General features: G+C 36.1%; 1 protein-coding gene across 4 annotated transcripts in view; it reads right to left on the bottom strand.

Moving 5' to 3' along the window:
• Positions 1–24,649, bottom strand: part of NBEAL1 (neurobeachin like 1) — a 158,859-nt gene that overhangs the window by 62,099 nt on the left and 72,111 nt on the right. For all 4 annotated transcript variants that reach the window (XM_060410266.1, XM_015093498.3, XM_027965108.2 and 1 more), the window contains 14 exons: positions 23,622–23,790; positions 23,063–23,196; positions 22,448–22,607; positions 22,237–22,339; positions 21,580–21,736; positions 20,146–20,304; positions 17,194–17,353; positions 13,990–14,078; positions 10,427–11,002; positions 9,914–10,089; positions 8,932–9,085; positions 8,520–8,648; positions 1,815–2,120; positions 1,570–1,719 (listed from right to left, as the gene is read on the bottom strand). In XM_060410266.1, coding sequence (XP_060266249.1) covers positions 1,570–1,719; positions 1,815–2,120; positions 8,520–8,648; positions 8,932–9,085; positions 9,914–10,089; positions 10,427–11,002; positions 13,990–14,078; positions 17,194–17,353; positions 20,146–20,304; positions 21,580–21,736; positions 22,237–22,339; positions 22,448–22,607; positions 23,063–23,196; positions 23,622–23,790 — 2,622 coding nt within the window. The remainder of the gene's footprint in view (positions 1–1,569; positions 1,720–1,814; positions 2,121–8,519; positions 8,649–8,931; positions 9,086–9,913; positions 10,090–10,426; positions 11,003–13,989; positions 14,079–17,193; positions 17,354–20,145; positions 20,305–21,579; positions 21,737–22,236; positions 22,340–22,447; positions 22,608–23,062; positions 23,197–23,621; positions 23,791–24,649) is intronic.

Here is a 24,649-nt window from a genome sequence, read left to right as displayed (position 1 = left end):
CTCAGTTTTTCATCATTAAATATGAAGCTAGTTGTAGGATTTTTGTAGAGATTTGGGTCTTCCCTTCTATTCCTAGTTTGCTGAAAACTTTGATCATAAATGGATGATGAATTTTGCCAATGTTGCATCTACTGATATGATCATGTATCTTTTTTTGATAAGTTTATTAATATGACTGATTATCAAATGATTATCAAATATTCAATCAGCCTTGCATATAAGATAAACTATCCTGGTTGTGATGTTATTTTATTATACATTGCTAGATTTGGTTTATATCTATGTTCCAAAACAGATACTGTCTTCAGTTTTCTTATGCTATTTTTGTATGGTTTCAATATGAGGGTAATATTGCCATTATATAACAAGGTGGAAAGTTATGCCACTTTTCTATTTTCTAAACAGACTCCAAAGAACTGGTCTAATTTCTCCATTAAATATTTGGTAAAATTTGCCAGTGAAACCATCTGGGTCTAGAGTTTTCTGTTTTGGAAGGTGAAGTGAAGTGAAAGTTGCTCAGCCATGTCCAGTTCTTTGTGACTGCATGGACTATACAGTCCATGGAATTCTCCAGGCCAAAATACTGGAGTGGATACCCATTCCCTTCTCCAGGGGATCTTCCCAACCCAGGGATCAAACCCAGGTCTCCTGCATTGCTGGCAGATTCTTTACCAGATGAGCCACAAGAGAAGCTATTTAACTATAAATTCAATTTCTTTAAGAGATAGAGGACAAGCCAGGTTATCTATTTATTATTGAATTATTTTTGGAAATTTGTATTTGTGAAGAAACTGATCAATTACATTTAAAGCATCTTATTTATGTGCACAGATTGGCTGCAATAATCCAATTAGCATGTTGATGTCTGTGAGGTCAGTGGTGATTAATTTCTGGTAGGAGTACTGTTTCCCTGTTTCCCCCTTTCCCCCTACCTCAATTTGGCTACAAGTCTATCAATATATTATTGATATTTTGAAGAAGCAGATTTGGTTTCATTGGCTTTCTCTATTGCTTTTCTGATTTCATTTTCATTATTTTATGCTCTTTAATAATTTCTTATTTAAAAACTAATGTAGGGAATTCCTTGCCGGTCCAGTGGTTAGGACTCGGTGCTTTCACTGTGATGGCAAGGATTCAGTCCCTGGTGGGGTAACTGAGATTCTACAAAAGGTGCAGCACAGGCGAAAAAAAATTACAGTAGATTAGCTTACTTTTTCAAGTTTCTTAGGATGGAATGAACTTATTAATTTGAGGTCTTTCTTCTTTTTTAGTACAAGTACTTTGTGTTATAAATTACCCTCTAAGCACTGGTATATACTCAGCCTCCTTAAAGATACCTTATCAGCTTAATAGACATTTTACATAATCACTGTGCATAGAACATTTTGATATAAATTTTTAAATTGCTACTTATCAGTTCTTTTCTTCTAATTCTGAAATACTTTTCTGACAAACAGTAAGAAATACTGTTTGTTTTCAAAGTTCAGGCTTGTTATTATTCTCATTTGAACATTAACTGCTTGAAATCAACATAAAAAACTAAATATTAAAACATCTAATAATTTTTACCTGAAACTTGAGCTTGCTTTCTCCCCCTTCCCGGTCTCGCTTATGCATATTCACCATTAAGGCTTCATAACAATCCTTCCAATAAAGTGCCATGCTCTCATGACCATCATAAAATGTATGGGTTTCATATTTCTTCATATAAGGTACAATCTTATAAAAAATATATATACACAAAATTTACTATATGCTTCCATAAAAATGATACTTTAGTAGAAAAAACCTCACTCAATAAAGATAAAACTTACATATTTTTCAATGTAAACTTGCCATTCATTTGAACTGCAATATTCTTGAAAATCTTCAAAAAATGAAGCACTACCATTAGTCAAAGGTAAAGAAGGTAGATGCAAGTTCATGAAGAGAAGCTCATAAATTTTAGAAACTAGGGTACGGACAAGGGGAATCAGAAATGAATATATTTCAGTCTGTTCCTTGATTGACTGACTTAGAACATGTTCCAGCTTCCCTAAAATGTAACATGCTTCATCCTGATTTTCAATCACTTTGGTCTGAAGAAGGGTGTTTAGCTTAGCAGATGCCACTGCACAAACCTGGAGAAAAATAGTAAAATAGAGCAGATATTTAGTGATAGCAAAGTTCTTTGGCTCTTCTTGAAGTTGTATTTAAAAATAAATTTTAAAAGTAACCCATGGAATATACAGAAAAGTTAAAAGGTTGATAACTAATCATCCCAGCATCCACTCTACTCCTTCTTATAGTCTGCAAGAAGAGGGGGATGATTCCATCTCCAGTTCCAACTCAGGTCCTAAAAGATATAAGCCAAACAGAATATCCAACCCCTTGCCACAGTGACTGGTTCAGGGAACTCACTTCTCAGTCAACTTGTCATTGTATTTGTAGCATGGATTCATTCAGGTCAGGTATAGCTTTATTAGTGCAATGTCAGAACTTTTATACAGTAACTGTAAAGAACCACGAAAGGGCTTGGATACTACCAAACCTTCAAGCTAACAAGTTAGTTTACCATAGTTTCACAGACACAGGCAGAAGAATGAGACTCCTGGATCAGAAACAATGATCTACAGCATTAGCAATAACCAGAATATCAGGCAGAGAAGGCAATGGCAACCCACTCCAGTACTCTTGCCTGGAGAATCCCATGGAGGGAGGAGCCTGGTAGGTTACAGTCCATGGGGTCGTGAAGAGTAGGACATGACTGAGCGACTTCACTTTCACTTTTCACTTTCATGCATTGGAGAAGGAAATGGCGACCCACTCCAGTGTTCTTGCCTGGAGAATCCCGGGGACAGAGGAGCCTGGTGGGCTGCTGTCTATGGGGTTGCACAGAGTCGGACACGACTGACGCGATTCAGCAGCAGCAGCAGCAGAATATCAGGATTTGCCCTGTTTCCCAAACTAATTTCATGGTGAGAAATGAATAGGAGATGATGCTTGCACACACAATGGCTGCATTATAAGAGAGTGGCCCCAAGCAAAGGGAATCCAAATCTTTTACCCTGGGTAGTAAAGGTGCCTGAACACTGCCGTGGAGGGAGATATTGTCTTTATCACATACATACATACATACATACATACATATGTTGCGCAGTTGTGTCTGACTCTGCGACCCCATGGACTATAGCCTATCAGGCTCCTCCGTCCATGGGATCTTCCAGGCAACAGTGCTGGAGTGGATTGCCATTTCCTTCTCCAGGGGATCTTTCTGACCTGGACAGTAAAACAAACCTGCCTTTTAGTCTGGAGGGAGATATGATCTCTATCTCCTCAAGCTGTTTACTATACATGCATCCTCAAAAAGACAGTTCATAACAAAGGCATCCACTGTCTGTATTCACAAGAGATCCATGAAGAAATGTCTACCAACAAGGACTATAGGTAGAAGCACTCTCTTTCTCTGAATATGCACAAGCAAGCATGCAGCCTCAGTTTCTGCTGGCAGTCATTCTGAGATGGTAACCGCAGCCAGTTTAAGACAAGCTGGCACAGGATGGAAAGCCATGCTACAAGAACAGCAAACAAATGCAACCGGATGGAGCCTTGATGGAATCATGCCTTGAACTCATCTTAACTATGGAATTTTCAACTACATGAATCTTCTTAACTAAGTCATCTTGTATTGACATTTCTGTTATTTGGAATTACAAGCATTCTTACAGATGAATTACAGTACATAGGAGACCAAGTAAAGTTCTCGAAGAAAATACACATTTAGGATACATGCATGCATGCTCAGTCTCTAAGCTGTGTCCAACTCTTTGCGACTCCATGGACCGTAGCCCACCAGGCTCCTCTCTTCATGGGATTCTCCAGGCAAGAATACTGGAGTGGGTTGTCATTTCCTTCTCCATGGGATCTTCCCAACCCAGGCATCAAATCTCACACTCTTGGATCTGCTACATTAGTAGGCAGATTCTTTACCATTGAGCCACCTGAGAAGCAGAGTCCCCAAGGTAAATACATATTTAGGGCACAAACTCACACAAAGTAATACTCTATATTACTCTTAAGCTCTGGCCTCAAACTTCATTGCAAAAAGGTAAATTAGGTCACAAAGGGGCATCCTTTCATTGAGACTAGAGAAAGATGTAAGTCTTAAAACTATAAGAAGACAAATTATTAAAAAAAAAAAAAAGCGCCTCCTTTTCCCTTCACCTATATCCCAATCTTGGATCATATTATTTTAAAAATAAAGAAAAGCAAGAGAAACAAAAAGGAATTATTAGAAACCAACATGACTTCAAGAATTAAGTGTGCCAAAAACTCATCTGAGCTGTACGCACAGGTCTTCAAAGGCCAAGGCAACAATAAGGGATCTCAGGTAGTCTTTCCATAAAAGAAAACTTAAAGAAGCAAACAGCATTTGAGGAAATAACCTCTAAGATGGTTTAAAATTTTAACTTTTCTATTTTTAACTTAAGCTTCCACTTGTGAAGCATCTCTGCTCTCCTCAGGTTTCCCCCAAACCCCTTCACTTTACTCTTTAATCTGACTAGAGCAGTGTAAACCCAATAGAAGGCAACAAATATGAGACCAAAGGCCATAAAATCTCGTTTTCCAGGAAACACCAATGCTAATACTCTAGATCTTTTTGCTACATGTTTTTAAAAACACTGTTTACATAAAAAGTCGAATATTCAGTGCTCTGCTTCTAACTAGTGTCACAGTAATACGTAACTATAATTTTATACATTTATTTAAAAGTATAAAGACACTTTTAGTGAATACAATGATTTACATACCACTGCCCACCCCCCCACACACATAGATATGATCCCCCTGCCCTCACATTATAAAGAGTACTATATTATGGTCACCTGAGAAATGACAGAAACACCAATGCCCTAGTTCCCTGCTTAATTACTGAGTGACGCCCCACACAAAGCACACAAAGGCATTTTTAGAAAGCTCCTCTAGGTGATTTCACGGGCAGCTAGTGAAGAGAACCATTAGATGAGCTAAGACCATTGAGGGAACAGAAACCCAGACAAACTAGTGACCATATGCAGCATCTAAGGAAATGAACAGCTATTTGGTCCTGCTTTAAAGACACGCTGGGAAATTCTGGCATTTATGTGAAATCTCCTGATAATTAAATGTTGGGAACTAAATAATATAAATGGGCCAAAGAAAACAAATTTGCTGGCCAGATTCATTTTGCAGGCAATTCTGTTTAAACCCCTATGAGGGAAGGGGTTCCTTTCCCAATTTTTTAACATGCACAACCTCAGGGAAATCCGCTTTTAGCCTGAGAGAGTGAATTAAACAAGTAGCTAGAGAGGAATGTTCTAGATCACTAACTACTGGTTGACAGAATCAAGTCTTAGCTGTAGGTGCGGCTGCTGCTGCTGCTAAGTCACTTCAGTCGTGTCTGACTCTGTGTGACCCCACAGACAGCAGCCCACCAGGCTCCCCCATCCCTGGGATTCTCCAGGCAAGAACACTGGAGTGGGTCGCCATTTCCTTCTCCAATGCATGAAAGTGAAAAGTGATAGGAAAGTCGCTCAGTCATGTCCGACCCTCAGCGACCCCATGGACTGCAGCCTTCCAGGCTCCTCCGTCCATACGATTTTCCAGGCAGGAGTACTGGAGTGGGGTGCCATTGCCTTCTCTACAACTCTTCATTTATTTAATAGGACTCCCATAAAATCCTACTATGGGACAGGCACTGGATATTTAATGGTGAACAAATTATAATACACATGTTATTTCTCCTTGGAAATCTCACCAAGCGAAAAAAAAAAAAAAAAGAAAGAAAGAAATCTCACCAAGGAGAAAAACACTGAGGGTGATTATCAGTGGGAAAAAACAGAGTCCTAACATCTAAAACAATTAGCTACCCAGCATGCTGGCTCCAAGGGCTTTAACAGCCACCAGGTTCATTTCAGTGAAGAAGTCAAAAAAGTTATCTTTGTTCTATTCCTACATGGAGGAGAAAGAAAATGACAATGAACAGCTATGTGTACAAAGACTGCTTGATGTTTTAGATTATTACCTTAGAATATAGTTTTAGAGTAGAATTACTAGACAAAGAGTATAACAATCTTTATAAAAGTTCTTAGTTCATATATTTTCAAATTGTATTTAAAAGCTGTACAATTCAAACATTCATTATTTATATATCAGAATATCTGGTATTGTTGAGCTTTTCTGTATTTTCCATGTTTTCTACAAAGACAATGTATTACCTTCATGATTAGGGGAAAAGTCCACTATCTTAAAAAAAGTTAGTAACACGGGGAAATAAGTTTAATATAATTGTAAGAAAAATAGAAAAGAACACAAAATTATCAAAATATATGATGGTTTCCATCTCTCCCCCCAAAAATATATACATACACACAGAAAAAAATATTAAAATGTTGAGATCGTTCTTTGGCTACAGAATAAAGCATGTTTTACCTATTTTTTTCCTCTTTATGTTTTTTGTGTATTTTCTACAATGAGCATATTTTCTTTTCTGATTGGAAAAAAATACTTACTGAAAAGTATGGCCTTCTTTAAAAACAGCAAACGTATGGTATTTTAACATCCTCATGCTCTTATCAATATTATAGCAAGTTTATATTAGATACCATACACACCACAACTCCCATACCCCAAGTACTTAAAATTCCAACATCAAAAATGAATGTATAGTCAGGTAAATAGCCATGACACAGACATAACTTAAGACAGCACATTAAAAAACAGAGACATCACTTTGCCAACAAAGGTCCATCTAGTCAAAACTATGGTTTTTCCAGTGGTCATGTATGGATGTGAGAGGTGGACTATAAAGAAAGCTGAGCACTGAAGAACTGATGCTTTTGAACTGTGGTGTCGGAGAAGACTCTTGAGAGTCCCTTGGACTGCAAGGAGATCCAACCAGTCCATTCTAAAGGAGATCAGTCCTGGGTGTTCTTTGGAAAGACTGATGCTAAAGCTGAAACTCCAATCCTTTGGCCACCTGATATGAAGAAGTGACTCACTGGAAAAGACCCTGATGCTGGGCAAGATTGAGGGCAGGAGGAGAAGGGGACGACAGAGGATGAGATGGCTGGATGGCATCACCAATTCGATGGACATGAGTTTGAACAAGCTCCGGGAGTTGGTGACGGACAGGGAAGCCTGGTGTGCTGTGTGCAGTCCATGGGGTCACAAAGAGTCAGACACGACTAAGTGACTGTACTGAAGTGAACTGAACTAGCCATGGGACACATGCCATGACTAATTCAACCCAGGTCATCACAAACAGCCAAGTAAACAGAAAGATGGCAGACTAAAATCTGCATGGGAACTTCTCTAACCTTTGACACTTTAATTTAAAACAGAAACAATGAATATTCTGTGTGTCCATCTTTGATTCACCTTCATTACAGAAACCTAGCACAAAGCTATACTTGGTCTTCACCAAGTGCTTAATAAATGAAAAAAATGAGAAAAATGTAAAACACTAAAACACTACTAAAAGTAGTGTTTTAATATAGAAAAAGATTTTGACAGGAGCAATTTTAAAACATTTTCTCAAAAATGCAAGTCCTAATTGAAAAAGACACATGTATCCAATAGCCAGAACATGGAAGCAACCTAGATGTCCATTGACAGATGAATGGATAAAGGAGCTGTGGTATATATACATACAATGGAATATTCAGCCATAAAAAGGAATGCATTTGAATCAGTTCTGATGAGGTGGATGAACCTAGAACTTATTATACAGAGTGGAGTGAGTCAGAAAGAGAAAGATAAATATCATATTCTAACCAACAAATACACAATCTCAAAAAATGGTCCAGAAGAATTTATTTACAGGGCAACAATGGAGAAACAGACATAGAGAATAGACTTATGGACATGGGGAGAGGGGAGGAGAGGGTGGATGTATGGAAAGAGTAACATGGAAATTTATATTACCATATGCAAAATAGATAGCCAACGGGAATTTGCTGTATGGTTCAGGAAACTCAAACAGGGGCTCTGTATCAACTTAGAAGGGTGGGATGGGGAGGGAGATGGGAGGGAGATTCAAAAGGGAGGGGATATATGTATGCCTATGGCTGATTCATGTTGAAGTTTGACAGAAAACAACAAAATTCTGTAAATCAATTATCCTTCAATAAAAAAATTAAAACAAAACAAATCAAAACAAACAAAAAAAATGCAAGCCCTAAACTGCACATGTACAAAAAGTCTATGCAGGCTATACAACTTCTAGCTATGCTAAATACAGATGATGTGAGTAACACCCTCTAATATAAGCTTTAGAAGAAAACCACAAATTATACAGAGTCACAAACATTAGGGAAAAAATAACTGACTAGCTGCCTCTCAAGCTTGTTTCTAATCCTACAAAACTGAAAGCAGAGTTAAGTCACGGTATTTTTAAAACTAAAAAATTAAAGTGCTGAAAACATAATTGCCATTCAGTTATTACACAAATTCATATGTTGCATGTAAGTATATAAAGTAATGTAAAAGAATCAACAAACCTGCAAATTACCCCTTCCAATGAAGCCAAGCAGCAGCTGGATTTGAATCTGAGAGAGTTTCACCCACACTGGACTTTCAGAATACCAAACTGACAGGCTGTCGAAGAGCAGCATCAAATCCTCTAAAAGCTAACACAAAGGAAAAATTGAGAAACAAAAATATTCCCATTTTTAAATCTACCTATGATGAGCTTCCCCCAATAGTAATACAGATCATACATATTGCAAGGCTGATTCAATATTCAGCTGGTAAAAAAACCAAAATAATTATCCTAGCAATAGTTAACAAAATCTGTAACTATTTATCACATCTTATCCATTGTTTATTGCATCTGATAAGAGATGATATACAATTTCTTTCTTTGAATAAAGTCTCCCACTACCAAAAAAAAATCAAAGAGACGTTATGCACCTTCTCAGTCCACATGTTCGAATTGACTAGTCCCTCTGATTGCAGGAAGTTCTGTATGATCAGTGTGAGTCGGAAAGCATTTTCGGCAGTTACTGGATTCGTTTTTGCTTCTCTGTTTTCTGTGACGGCCCATTCTAACATCTTCTGTAGCAAACTAGGTATAAAGCAAAGTAAAACCACTTTATACTTATAAAAATAACAGGTCATTAAAAAAATGAAAAGAAAACAGCAACAGCAAAGCCAGCTATTTACTAACAGCAGTGTATTTCCAAAGATACACTCTCACTGGCAGGTATCACAAGACACTGTGGATGGATTTTAGTAACAATAAAACCACTTTTCCATCTCTGGAGTATCTATCTTTAATATAACCTAATACTAAAAGGCAGAGTAAAAGTTACCTGTTTGACTTGCCCTTTAAAAAAAAAAGCTATGAAAATAATTCACATTCTGGCCATGAGATATTTAAAAGTTTCTTTTAAAGCTGAAATTGGAAATGTTAGGGAAGAAAGCTTTATGCCTTACACAGAGTCTAGCTCCATGGAAAAACAAGAAAGTAATTCTGTTGTAGTCTGCTACTGTTACAGTGTCCTATCATATGCCTGGAACTCAAAGCTTTAGAGGAGTAATTTTCATGAAAACACTACTCCCTTCCTTTAGCACAGAAGCATTCAAACCTGGGCTAGACTATAGAACACAAAGCACCAAGTCCTTAGATACTACAGGGAACAATGGAAACAATGAGTATATAATCACCTCAAACCCAAATTAATGTAAGATTTAAATCTCTCACATTGGAGTTAGCTTTGTATTTCTCTCTAGATCCCACTAGAATGGCAACAGACAGGAAGAGGGCTGAGTACAAAGCTTCCCCTTTTCTCTCTCCCTACCCAGTGAATACAGAATAAATGTTCAATAATAAATATTTTAGACTCCTGCCCACTTTCAAAAGGAGAGGGGATATCACTAATGGAATGCTTACACTAGTTTTATTTCATCTGATGGTCGAAGTAGCTCACTGGATACTCCTGGTTTAGTTAGTGCTGAAAACACTTGTCCCCGTTCAATCCAAGTATCATCATCAGACTTTTCTAGTCCCTTACACATTATACAGCTCAAAATATTGGTCAGTAACTGAATAAGCTCCTCCTCACATCTCTATAAAAAACATAAAAATAATATTAAATTATTGGAGGGAAGGATTGTTAAAAACACATAAACAGAACCATCAGGTACATAGATTATTATCATTTAACATATTTTTAAGGTGTCTGGATGAACCTAGAACTTTACTAGGAAGGCCCCAGAGATGTAAAGAAGAACAAGACACTGGCTTTGCTCTCAAGACACTCACTACTGTGGGACTTCTAGGTGTCCAATATCTTCAATCATGAGACTTGGAACATGAACAATATATGAAGCTATTAACAATTACACATTTCTGGGGTTAGACATATAAAAATAAAAATACATTTGGACAAATAAGGCATCTTACCTCTTTGTTTTCAAGTAAAGAGAAGTCATCACTAAAACCCACATCATTTGTGACGCTGCTTTCTTTGTCAGGCTGCACAGGAAACGGCCTCATGGACTCTACCGGGGAAGGAGTGCTAGGCAGGCTGTCTGGCATTTGACTTCCACCATCACTCAGTTCACATGAGTCAATTCCACTGAGATCTAAACTCAGAGGTGAAGGGTTATCATGCCAGAATTCTTCTTGATTCTCTGATTTGAAAGATAATTCTCCCATCGAGCTATCTTCTTGAAATAATGGCATGTTTGAGTCCAGAGAATGTCTATCCTCCAAACTCCACTCATCTGAAGACACATGAGCTGAGGCAAAAGAGGCAATTTTTTCTTCATCTGTCTTTTCGTCAAAGTTCCTCTTCATATCTTCCACTGATATATTTTTATCATTGTCTTTCATTATAATAGCCCTATTGTGTTTATGAAGAGTATTTCCATTTTCAAAATTTGCTTTCAAAAAAAGCCTAACTAAGGTGTCTTGCCAGCCCACTTGTTGAGATATCTGATGTGCTGCATCTGGCTGGGACTGCAAAATCTGTAAAATCTGCAAAGAGATTAAGAATGCAAAAATTTGCCAAAAGGTAAATGGTACTTTACCTCAGAACAGTTTCAGTTATTTCATGACAAAGTAATTTAATAAGAAACTTTGGAGGATACATTTTCAACAGATTACGTCCTTAACTAGATTAGAAACTATTTCGAGGGCAGACACTGGGTTCTCAACTAATCTAGATATACTCATTGTATATCTAGAGTAGGGATATATTCAAATATTTGCTGAAAGATAAAAAAGGAAAATAAGATAAAATAATCCTCCACATACCAACATACTCATGTTACTAACTTAATTTGGTCATAGAAAAAATATAAACTGATTTAATGTAATAAAGTTATATCCTCTCAACAAAATACTCTCCATGAGCCTACTATATTTGTTTAGCAGATACTGAACATCAACTATGTGCCAAAGCACTGGATAGTTTCGAGACTTTGGCTACTTATTGCCAAGAGCTGACTCATTGGAAATGACCCTGATGCTGGGAAAGATTGAAGGCAGGAGGAGAAGGCGACAACAGAGGATGAGATGGTTGGATGGCATCACCGACTCGGTGGACATGAGCTTGAGCAAACTCTTGGAGATGGTAAAGGACAGGGAAGCCTGGCATGCTGCAGTCCACAGAGTCACAAAGAGTCAGCCATGACTTAGAAATGAACAACAACTATGCGCCACACACAGTTCTGACACTAGGGTTTGGGGAATCATTAGAACACATAAGAAACTTTGAAAGACCCTAAGTACACCAAGAATAATGTCCCATATCATTTTTCCCCCCAAGCAAAGTTAATGGGTTGCTTTTGCAAAAACATTTTTTTTTCATTAACTCTACATGGTGCAAACAAACAAAAACTGAACTTTAATTCCAGAAAATTATTTCCAGTGAGATGGGTGCTGCTATTTAGCTAGAATAAGAAACTGAAATTAAAGAGTAGGTATTGACGTGACAATGTGTATGATCTCTAGAATCCCAAATGACTTCACATTTTTTGGATAAAAACAAATTTTCAAATACTATATCAGAAATGCTGTTAAAAGTGGTCTGGCCCCAGAACCCAAGTGCTCCCCACTACACCACACTGCCTTCTGGTAGAGAATAGGAAGGGTACTGGGGAAGAGCAAAGCCCAACTGTAGAGCACAAAGAACTCTACTCGGTACTCTGCAATGACCTATATGGGAAAAGAATCTTTAAAAGTGGATATATGTATATGTATAACTGATTCAGTTTACTGTACAGCAGAAATAACACAACATTGTAAATCAACTGTATTCCAAAAAAATTATTAAAAAAAAAATTATAAGAAATGCCATTAGGATCTTAAGATTTAAATCACAAAGCCAATTAACTTCTAAGATGGAAAGAATTTCGGCTCCCAGTGTTTATAGAGTATCTCTTTATCAGAATTTCTAACTCTGACAAATTTCATAGCAGGAGATGAATTATGTCAATGTGGACTTCAGAATTAATGGTTCTTATGTACACTGATGCTGGTACAGACAGTAGTTGAGTCAAAGTGAGTTACAATGACACGTTAAGTGTCTTTCCTCACTTAATGCTGCAATCAGGAGCTACTATGCCTCTGCCAGTACAAAATATCAGCTTTAAACATATTAAATATTGGTAGGCAAAGACACTTTTCATGATTTTAAACTTTCCATGAAATAAGACTTATCTTACAGCTATTTTATAAACATACAATGAATAAAAACTAGGCCGTACTGGGAGAGGTTTCTAATTGCACTCTGAGAGAAAAAAAGATTAATTTACATGACTTGCTTCAAGAAAAATATAGCAAAATCCATTAATATATAAAATATGAAAACTCTTTGAAGAGCTATTGCATTTCATGAATTATGTCCCACATATGTATTATCACAGACAGGTAAATATCTGTGTTAAAAAAAAAAAAAGCTCCTAACAGAATGTTTGTTAACATGGTAAAACAGGAAACAATCTAAAATGTCCATCAATAGGAAACCAGATTATAGAACAGTCATAGAATAAAAAACCATGCAGCTGTTAAAGAGAAACATGGGAACTATCCTGTCATACTGTGGATAAGAATCCACCTGCCAATGCAGGAGACATGGGTTTGATCCCTAGTCCAGGAAGATTCCACACGCTGCAGGGCAATTAAACCCGTGTACCACAACTACTAAGCCCATCATGTCTAGAGCCCGTGAGCCACAACTGCTGAGTCTGCATGCTGCAACTACTGAACCCCAAGCACCTAGAGCCCACGCTCTACAAGAGAAGCCACTGCAATGAGAAGCCTGTTCATCAAACAAAGAGAAGCCTTTTGCTCACCAAAACTAAAGAAAGCCTGCGTGGAGCAACAAAGATCCAGTGCAATAAATCAATAAATAACAAATAAAATAAAAATTAAAGAAAAAAGGAGAAATATATATCCAGATTTACTGGTGGAAAAGTACTGTGACATAATTAGGGAACAAAATTAAAAAGAAAAGCAAGGAAGCAAATTAAATACCAGAGTGGTCATTGGTTACCAGTAGAAAACGTTTTAAGCAGGAAGAAGCAAATGGGATAACCATTCATAAACTTACTTAAATGTTAAATGAGTGGACTGAAGGTAAATCATAGTTGGAATACACCCATAAACTACAGAAAACCCTTTCCATAAAGGTCAAAAGATTCAGAAATTCTAAAATATGGTATATGAATTAGAAAGGTCACAACTGAAGGATCTTAATACAGAAAATAGTTTCTGGGAATATATTTTTGACTCTGGGGAGGGCATTATTTCCAGGAGCTCATGTATGGTGAAGAAGAACAAATTTGTATGCTATATTTCTTATTATTACATAAAGTTAATTCCCTTCAAAAAACTAAACTATAACATTATGTCATATAAAAGATATTAGAACTTATATCTGGTGAAAAACACTTAATCTAAAGGTTATTCACAATATAATAATACTGCAATTCTTAGAGTATATTTTAAAGCTTACTAACCTTTCTGCAGATGACCACCCTGACATTTATATAGGCTCTGTGAGAAATATATACCACAGATAACAGATCTTTGAAATTAATAGCAGGATCTATGATAGAAAAAAAAGTTAAAATTAAGTACTAGAGAAAAAAACAAGAAAGAAATGTGTTAATAGTTATATATAAGCTGACATATTCATTTTATTTATACTTTTTTCCTGCTGTCAACAAACATGCTTTTTCCCCCAACTTTATTAAGATATAATTGACATAAAAACACTGTTTAAGGTGCAAAACACAATGATTTTATATATATATATATATATATATATATACACACACATATATATAGTGAAATGATTATACAATAAGGCTATTTAACACAGCCATTATCTGACATAGTTACCATATTTCTTTTTGTGGTAAGGACATTTAAGGTCTGCTCTCTTAGCAACTTACAAACACACAACACAGTATTGTTAACTCCAGTCACCATGTTATAACTTAGATCCACAAAACATACTTATTTTACAACTGAAAGTTTTCACTCTTTGTACCTTTACCCGTTTCCCTCACTGCCACACTCTGGCAACAATCCGTCTACCCTGTTTCTCACTTTTTTCACCCACAGGTTAAATGAGATCACACGGGATTTGTCCTTCTTTGCCTGACTTACTTATCAAATTGCCTTCTAGGCTTTCCCATGTTGTTGCAAACGGCAGGATTTCCTTCTTTATATGGCCAATATTCCATTTTGTGTATATATATACATGCCTAACTTTTGTTACTTATTTATCTGTCAATGGACACTTAGGCTATGGTCATGTATGGATGTGAGAGTTGGACTGTGAAGAAGGCTGAGCACCAAAGAATTGATGCGTTTGAACTGTGGTGTTGGAGAAGACTCTTGAGAGTCCCTTGGACTGCAAGAAGATCCAACCAGTCCATTCTGAAGGAGATCAGCCCTGGGATTTCTTTGGAGGGAATGATGCTCAAGCTGAAACTCCAGTACTTTGGCCACCTCATGCGAAGAGTTGACTTATTGGAAAAGACTGATGCTGGGAGGGATTGGGGGCAGGAGGAGAAGGGGATGACAGAGGATGAGATGGCTGGATGGCATCACTGACTCGATGGACGTGAGTCTGAGTGAACTCCGGGAGTTGGTGATGGACAGGGAGGCCTGGCGTGCTGCGCTTCATGGGGTCGCAAAGAGTCGGACATGACTGAGTGACTGCACTGAACTGAACTGGACACTTAGGTTGTTTCTGTATCTTGGCCATCAAGAATGATGGTATAATAAACATAGCGGTGCAGATCATACCTCTTTGAGATATGATTTCACTTCCTTTAGATATATACCCAGAAGAGGGCCTGCTGAATCATGTGGTAGTTCTATTTTTAATTTTTCAAGAACCTTCCAAAGTGGCTGCAAATTCATATCCATTGAATCTGAGCTGACTAGACATGAATTCAATGGACAGTCAGCTCAAATTTAATGAACTCATGTCCACTGGCATGAATTTGGACAAGAATTTGAGCAAAATCCAGGAGACCGTGGGCAGAGGAGCCTGGCATGCTGCAGTCTATGGGACTGCAAGGAGTTAGACACAACTTAAGAGACTAAAAAACAACAGTAGTGGCCGCACCAATTTATAATACATTCCCACCAACAGCACACAGAGTTCCTTTTCTCCTCACCGTCACCACTAGCACTTTTTATCTCCTCTCTCTTTGGTAACAGCCAAACTAACAGGTGGGAGGTGATATCTCACTGTGCTTTTGATTTTCATTTCCCTTAAAATTAAGGATGTTGAGTATATTTTCATGTATTTGTTGGCCATTTGTATATCTTCTTTAGAAAAATGTCTATTCACATCCTTTGCTCATATTTTAATTGGATTTTTTGCTATTGAGTTGTATGATTTCCTTGTATGTTTTAGATATTAACTCCTTATAAGATTTGATTTACAAACATTTTCTCCCATACTATATACTGTATGTATATACTTTTTGTATAAAAGTACAAAAGACTTTTCCTTTTGTTGATGGTTCCTTTTGCTATGTAGAAGTTTCCTGGTTTGATCTAATCCCATGGTTTATTTTGATTTTTGTTGCTTTTGCTGTCATATGCAAAAAATCATTGCCAAGACAAAGGTCAAACAGCTTTTCCCCTATGTTTTCTTCTAGTATTTTTTACAGTTCAATTCTTAAACTTAAATCTGTAATCTATATGAGTTAATTTTTGTGGGTGGTGTATGGGTCCATTCTCATTGTTTTACAAATGGATATTCGGTTTTCCCAACCACGTTTATTGAAGAGACTATCTTTCCTCCATTGAGTTCAGGGATCCCTTATCAAATACTAGTTTACTGTACATGCATAGTTTTATTTCTGGGCTCTTGATTCTGTTTTACTTTTTTATGTGACTATTTTTATGCATACTGGAGCACACTCTTTTGACTACTATAACTTTGTAGTATAGTTTGAAATCCCAAAGAATGATGCCTCCAGCATACTGCTTTCTCAAAAACAGAATGATACATAATAGTCACATAAATGCTGAAATAGCTGCTTCATTTTAGGTGAGAATCACAGATATGTTTAAGTTTTACAAAGACAATAGGCTTAGAAGGTCCACCATCTTCCTCAGGAAACCCAAAATAGCTGCTCTCTGACTGCCTAAACATACTGTCCATGCTGCTTGGATCTTATACTTGGATTACCTTCTTATATAAATGTCTTATCAAAGAAGCTCGTCCTAGATCTTTCTGAACCTCTAACATCTGATATAGATCCTATAGTTCATAGAAAGTACTAACAAAAAGGTTTATAAAAGCAAAATTAGAAACAAAAAAGAATATCTAAAATTTGTTTTCATTTTTCCTTTAAGACTTCAAGCTCTGTAAAGAAAAATAATATCTCGTTCACGTTTTCTCTAATGTCCTTTTCTTTTTACATAGTCAATTATTTGCTTACCACTCAGTCAATAAACATCTACTGAAGGCATGCCAAGTAAGGCTCTATGCTATGCTCTGGGGAAAAACAACAAAGGTATATTTGAAACAGTTTTATTTCATTTTTTTTAGTAACAGGTAATTTTTAAAGCAACCTGAGGAAGGAGGGGGAAAGAACCTTCAGAAGAAAAAAAAATTTAGAGCCATCAAGTAGAATTATTTGATGATGAAGAACATTTCTATGCATTAGTATTTTTAGCCTCAGTCATACCTGTATTTATAATTTGATTGGTGAGACTTTTAATGAGAGAAGTATTAACAGGTGCTTCATTAAGGAGGAGTCCAAATCCTGAGTAGCCAACTTCTCTGAGTCGAATACGTTGTTTACTTCGTTCATAAACATTTGTGCATTTCAACATCTGTTCCATAACCTGGTCACAATGGTAATATATTCATCTCAATATAGAAAACTAAGAACTGTTGTCACTTAGGTTAATATTGAATAAATATTAGTGTACAATAGGAAATGGCAATCCACTCCAGTACTATTGCCTGGAAAATCCCATGGACAGAGGAGCATGGTAGGCTATAGTCCATGGGGTCACAAAGAGTCGGACACGACTGAGTGACTTCACTTTACTTTCCAATGTTTTTGAAGCATCATTTTATTCCTCAAGAATTAAAAAAAAATAGCACTAATAAGGAAGACTATTCCGTATCTTGCTATCATTAAAAAGTGAACTTAAAAGCAACTGCATTTGAATAATTAATATGTTTCAAACCCCAATTTATATCAATTTCTTGGTAGATAAAAGAAATAATTAAAATTTTTATTTTAATGGCTTTAAGTGTAGAGGGAAAAAATCCTGTAGCTTGCAAGAACAAACGTGTGCTCTGAAATATAAAAAAGACACTTCTAGATTAATCTAGTAATCTATTTATGTGATAGTTGTCAAAATAATTTTCAACAACAAGGAAATACTGTGAAATACCTCATCCATATGTTAAAATGGAAGAATGAATTAGTAACCTCAAACACCCTGAAGGTAAATCAATACTTTTACAAAGTGACATACTGAAAGCTTTTATGAAAGGGTAAGTCCGTCTAGTCAAGGCTATGGTTTTTCCAGTAGTTATGTATGGATGTGAGAGTTGGACTGTGAAGAAGGCTGAGCACCAAAGAATTGATGCGTTTGAACTGTGGTGTTGGAGAAGACTCTTGAGAGTCCCTTGGACTGCAAGGAGATCCAACCAGTCCATTCTGAAGGAGATCAGCTCTGGGATTTCTTTGGAAGGAATGATGCTAAAGCTGAAACTCCAGTACTTTGGCCACCTCATGCGAAGAGTTGACTCATTGGAAAAGATTCTGATGCTGGAAGGCATTGGGAGCAGGAGGAGAAGGGGACGACAGAGGATGAGATGTCTGGATGGCATCGCTGACTCGATGGATGTGAGTCTGAGTGAACTCCGGGAGTTGGTGATGGACAGGGAGGCCTGGCACACTGCAATTCATGGGGTCGCAATGAGTCGGACACAACTGAGCGACTGAACTGAACTGAATCTTGGCAAAAGAGTATCATGAACAACCTCTGAGGGGCCATTTTTGAAGAAATGACATTAAATCTCCATATAGGAACCCTATATGGGTACATGCTTTAAGGAATAGCTTCAGGGGTCACCATAACCAATACTCAGGAGAGACTATGTCAGACCATCATTAATGCACTTTTGTTTTCCAAAATTTAGGAATTCCATATAAAGGCAATCCAAACATAACCCCACGAGTAGACTTTATGTCACACTAATGATGTAGGGGGAAACAACTGTCACAGGCAATTTGACATAACAAAGGAGAATAAATGATGAAAAAAATGCATTTGCAGTAGAAATATGACTGACTTTTAAAATTTTAGTTAACCAAAAAGGTGGAGGGGGTGGCTTCAGTCCAAATTCAAAGTCTGGGATATTCTGGAAAGCTTAATAAAACATGTCCTACATCCTTTAACAAGTTATTAATTTTTCCGCTTCAGTTTCATCTGTAACATGATAATAATAATATCCACTTCATAAAGTTGCTGCAAGGACTATATAAACTATACATTAAATGGGCTTAAAGAAGTGAAAGTGAAGTTGCTCAGTTGTGTCTGACTCTTTGTGACGCCATGGACTATAGCCTACCAGGCTCCTCCGTCCATGGGATTTTCCAGGCAGTAATACTGGAGTGGGTTGCCATTTTCTTCTCCAGGAGATCTTCCCGACCCAGGGATTGAACCCGGGTCTCCCATATTGTAGGCAGACGCTTTACCCTCTGAGCCACAAAATGGGCTTAGTGCTTGATAAATAGTGTGTGCTAAAGAAGCTTAGTATGATGGGCTACACAGACCCACTGGAAGTCTAAAGGAGGTTAAGAGTTTTTCTATTGAGTATGACAAAGTGGATTTTCCACTGAAATTACTAATCAGATTATAATAATATAGTTTTTAAATACACAAACATGAAAAATATATATCAAAACAAACCGAACAATTTAAAATTAGAAGTAGGGACATACACAATGGAGTATTACTCAGCCGTAAAAAAGAATTCATTTGAATCAGTTCTGATGAGATGGATGAAACTGGAGCCGATTATACAGAGTGAAGTAAGCCAGAAAGAAAAACACCAATACAGTATACTAACACATATATATGGAATTTAGGAAGATGGCAATGACGACCCTGTATGCAAGACAGGGAAAGAGACACAGATGTGTATAACAGACTTTTGGACTCAGAGGGAGAGGGAGAGGGTGGGATGATTTGGGAGAATGACATTCTAACATGTATACTATCATGTAAGAATTGAATCGCCAGTCTATGTCTGACGCAGGATGCAGCATGCTTGGGGCTGGTGCATGGGGATGACCCAGAGAGATGTTATGGGGAGGGAGGTGGGAGGGGGGTTCATGTTTGGGAACGCATGTAAGAATTAAAGATTTTAAAATTTAAAAAATAAAAAACTAAAAAAAAAAAAGGCAGAGACAAAAGTAAATAAATAAATAAATCTCAATAGATCTAAGAACAGTTAAAAAAAAAAAAAAGCCTGTTACAAAATACTATAAAAAAAAAAAATAGAAGTAGGGACATGAAAAAAGAATTAACATTCACAGAATGGATATGTTCCAAGTAAATTCATATACCCACAAATCTCCTCAAATATAAAGATGCTTAAGACATGTTTGTACCTTAAAAATGATTTCTCTTAGTTTGTCAGAGTACTTCTGATTTAAGAGTAAGGCATAAAGTATGTCAGCATTTCCAGGTTCAAACAGCAGTAAGAAAAGCTGACCTCTAGTTGGGCTGGTACGTAGGAGACTGAAGAGTATGTCCAAAATTCCAAGAAGCTTTTAAAATTAAGCAACAGAAAACAAATAACCACACTCGTATACAGAAACACAAACAAAAGTCATACACCACAAATAGTTACTTAACTAAATTCAATATCCCCTAATGTTTTAGCTTAACTAGATTATCAGAAGTCTGCATCTGCCTTGCCTTTTCCTTCATTATGCCTTTGTTTTATTCCATTTCCTTTTGCACATCCTCTCACTACCCACATTCACCTGCTGAACCTTTCTCTTCCATAAAGTCTTTCCTGGCTCCTCAACATCTAACACTCTCCTATGGCAATCTCATGTTACTTCATATTTCTCTTACAGATATTTCATGCTTTTTTTACTTTCATAATTACTTATAAACCTTTCTTATCAATCCCTACCTTTATTAGGCTAAAAACAAGAATGATAATTTTTTCATCATTAAATACCTACAATATCTAGTATTATTCTATATATATGTATAGTAAGTATTCAATAAATATATAGTTAAGTATGTAATAAATGTTTGACTAAATTGATCAAGAAAATATTATTAGCAATGAATCATAGCATAGGTGACAATATAGCAATCATGAAATAAGATGATTGTTCATTATTCTAAATAATGAGAAGCCTTTGAAGTAGTTCAACCTTATAAGGAAATAGCCTAAGTTAATTTATCTATATAATACCAACTATGAAGTCATATAACCCCTGAGTACACAATGCATATTTCATGATAGAGGACAAAATTCTTCAGTCAACATAAATTAAGGCTGCTCAGATTTGGTGTTGAGAGTGGTATACCAAAAGAACACAGAAACAGCAACAAAAACACCTGGGTTATATAGTTCCAGGTTTATCCGCTGTGTGACTTTTTAAGTTAAGTCACCTAATCTCCCTGAGCACATATTTTCAAATGTACACATGGGAAGAGTAATCCTGGTCTGTATATTTTATGTCAGTGGTCAAATTCTACCATACATCAGAATCACCTTGAGGGCTTGATTTCGACATATATTTGGATTTCTAAAAAATTCTCAGGTAAGTGGGTCCATACATTAAGAACCACTGTCTTAAAGGGTAGTTCTGAAGTATAAATGAATAGTGTATGTGGAAGAATTTAAAAATAAAAAGTTATAATTTACTCTTTATGTAAAATTTTTATGAACCTATTAAATACTAAAATTTATGTGAGAAATCTATCTAGTAGCTTTTGTTAATAGTTAAACATAGTTAAACATGGCCTATGATACAGCAACTTAATTATTAAAACTAACAGGTTTATCAAGAGCATAATACCTGTTCTTCTTCATTGATAGCAGCTATGTAACCCATAATACTTTGTATCTCTTCATGAGTTCCACCTTTGCTCAGAAAATATTTAATCAGTCCATACAAAGAAGTCCTTATTGTTCGAATATCATCAGGAGACAGCTCACTATATTTACAATCATTCCTAAAACAGAAAGTAAACAAGAAACAATTGAAATTTTTAACTTTTACATCTTTGTACTTTTATATATAAAAGAATCCATAGTTTAAAAGAAGATGTTTGTATGTAACTATTAGAATTCATAGTATCTTTGGCTTCTTTTTAAGAAAAACCTTTTCAAGTTAGGAGTTGCAATAATAAAGATATAAATTGTTAAAAACAGTTTATATTTATGTATTATGTAGCAGACACAATTTCAAGTGCTTTACACATTATTATTTCATTTTATTTAATCCTCAAAATAAACATGGGAAATCATACAGTTGTCCTTGTCACAAAGCAGAAAACCTTAGCACAGAAAAGTTGTGTAAGTTGCCCTTGTATGTGATCCTTGTTCATTATTTTAACCTTCACAATGTCCTGGCTCTCTGAAGTTAAAGGTATCAGAATTGCTAGAAAATATAACAATCTAAGTGCTCCAAACAAGTGACAGACACATTATCAAACTGAGAAGGACATCATACCCATAATAAATCCTAAGCGTATCCAGGAGAAACTGTACACCATACTTCTTTCGGAAAACTCTTCTGCTGTCTTTGATGATGGTAGAAAGATACTGTATGTGACCTAAAATAGAAAGTTTACTCTTAAATTATATACTTAAAATAAAAGTCACATAGGTGGTAATAAATTTCTAAACCAACTACAGAATTTTATCCAACAGCCTGAGCTTACCAATTCGAAAGGGAAAATCTCCACGGTTCCAAATACGGAAGTCAAACAGCAAATACTGATACATTTGTTGCAGGAGTTGCATATTTTTCTCTAATGATACCTGTTCAATGAGTAACTGAATTGCCATCAATACATTAACATCCATCAAAGCGCTAGGCACCTGAAATCCAAACAGAAGAAGGTTTTTGTAAAGTTCAGTTTAAACAATTGTCATTAAGCTGTAATTTGAAATGATTCATTCAGAACATCTACTAAATATAAAAATCTTGGTTAGAAAAATATAAACAATTTAAACATTAATTTTTCTGATATAACTCTAGAACATATTCCTAAAATAGTCTTTAAATGATCAAATAATGCAAATACCAAAGTTAACACATAAGGTCCTGAATATCAAAGATTATACACTGTTATGTAAGATAAGTAGTTCTTATATAAGGTGATTTCATAGAAATTTTTAAAAGCTGCTTGTGAAATAAATTATATTCTCTAATATAACTTAAGTTATGATAGTATAATTTTTAAAATATATTTATGTACTGGAAAGAAAAAGTCTCAATACTAACTGGTAATTACAATCATCAGAAATATCTGCAGAATATTAGACTAGCTCACCTTCTGAAGTAAGGCTCCAAGAACAGCAACTCCATGGGAGTGAATAAGGTTGTCCTGGTTAATAGGATGTCTTTGAATAAAGTGTTTCACAATCAAGATAAATGTTGCAATTAAATTTCTCTCGAGTCTTGACTCTGTGGGATTGTGAACAAGTCATTAATTATCATAATTACTCTAATTACTTTTATATCAGATGCTCTATATCATAATGCATATTGTAACAAACAAGTAATTGGGCTCAGGAATTTGCATCCTAAAGGTCACTTGCAGAACATAAGTATCACAGAAAACAGTAACTGCATATTATATATTTATATATACATGTAAATATTTCCTCTACGATAAATTTAAGTGTTGTCAGATTTCTGCTAACAGTACAAACTAAGGATAGTCAAGAGTCCAGTCAACATCATAAGTGTTTTGAGCAAAGTATTATGAATTTTCTGAACTCCATTAGGAAAATTAGGAATGGACCACTTCAGCTACAAATGGAAGCAAGACATTTCCAATTAATTCTCACATTTCTCAATGACCATTTCACATTAATTCAGCTAAATACCTGATGCCTTTGTGGAGGTCAATACCACCCAATCTCCTTCTACAGGTGTTATCAACTCAGAAACTGTGCTTTCATTCAATCCTTCAGGAATCTGTCCTTCACCAAAGCGGCTGATTTTTTCCAATAGAGGAAAGAGTACATTTAATCCACCTATGCAATTTATAACGTCCTGAAAGAGGAAACTACAGTTGATTAATCTTATGATGCATGGGAAATTTTATCATTTAATACCTATACAGCATGTATGAGGTTATAATTTGCTTAAGTTTTTAGCAAGGTGTACAACAGCCTAAGCTAACGCAACCCTTGTATGGGCATACGCTTTAAGGGCGGCCTCAAGGATCACCATAATGAATACTCAAGAGAGACAAGACCAGACCATTTTTTAAAATTTATATTTAATTGAAGAATAATTGCTTTACAATATTGCATTGGTTTCTTCCATGCATCAACATTAATCTGTCTTAGGTACACATACACCCCTCCTTCTTGAACACCCCTCCCACCTCCCACACCTTGCCACCCCTCTAGGTTGTTACACACCCCCAGTTTGAGTTCCCTGTTTCATCAGCAAATTCCCAATGGCTATCTATTTTACATATGGTAGTGTATATGTTTCCCTGCCACTCTCTCTATTCATCTATCTCTCCTTCCTCGCCCATTCCATGTCCGTAAGTCTGTTCTCTATGTCTGTGTCTCCACTGCTGCCCTGCAAATAGGTTCATCATACCATCTTTCTAGATTCCATGTATATGCATTAATATACAATATTTGTTTTTCTCTTTCTAACTTACTTCACTCTGTATAATAGGCTCTAGTTCATCCATCTCATTAGAACTGACTCAAATGTGTCCCTTTTTATGTCTAAGTAATATTCCAACAGCTTGTTTATCCATTCATCTGTCAATGCGCATCTAGGATGCTTCCACGTCCTAGCTACTGTAAATAGTGCTGCCACAAACACTGGAGTGCGTGTGTCTTTTTCAATTTTGGTTTCCTCAGGGTATATGCCTAGTGGTAGGATTGCT

This window comes from Ovis aries, chromosome 2 (genome assembly GCF_016772045.2).
Source record: "Ovis aries strain OAR_USU_Benz2616 breed Rambouillet chromosome 2, ARS-UI_Ramb_v3.0, whole genome shotgun sequence".
Classification (NCBI taxonomy): domain Eukaryota; kingdom Metazoa; phylum Chordata; class Mammalia; order Artiodactyla; family Bovidae; genus Ovis; species Ovis aries.
Note: the sequence above shows the minus strand (reverse complement) of the source record. Positions and strands in the feature narration are given on the sequence as shown.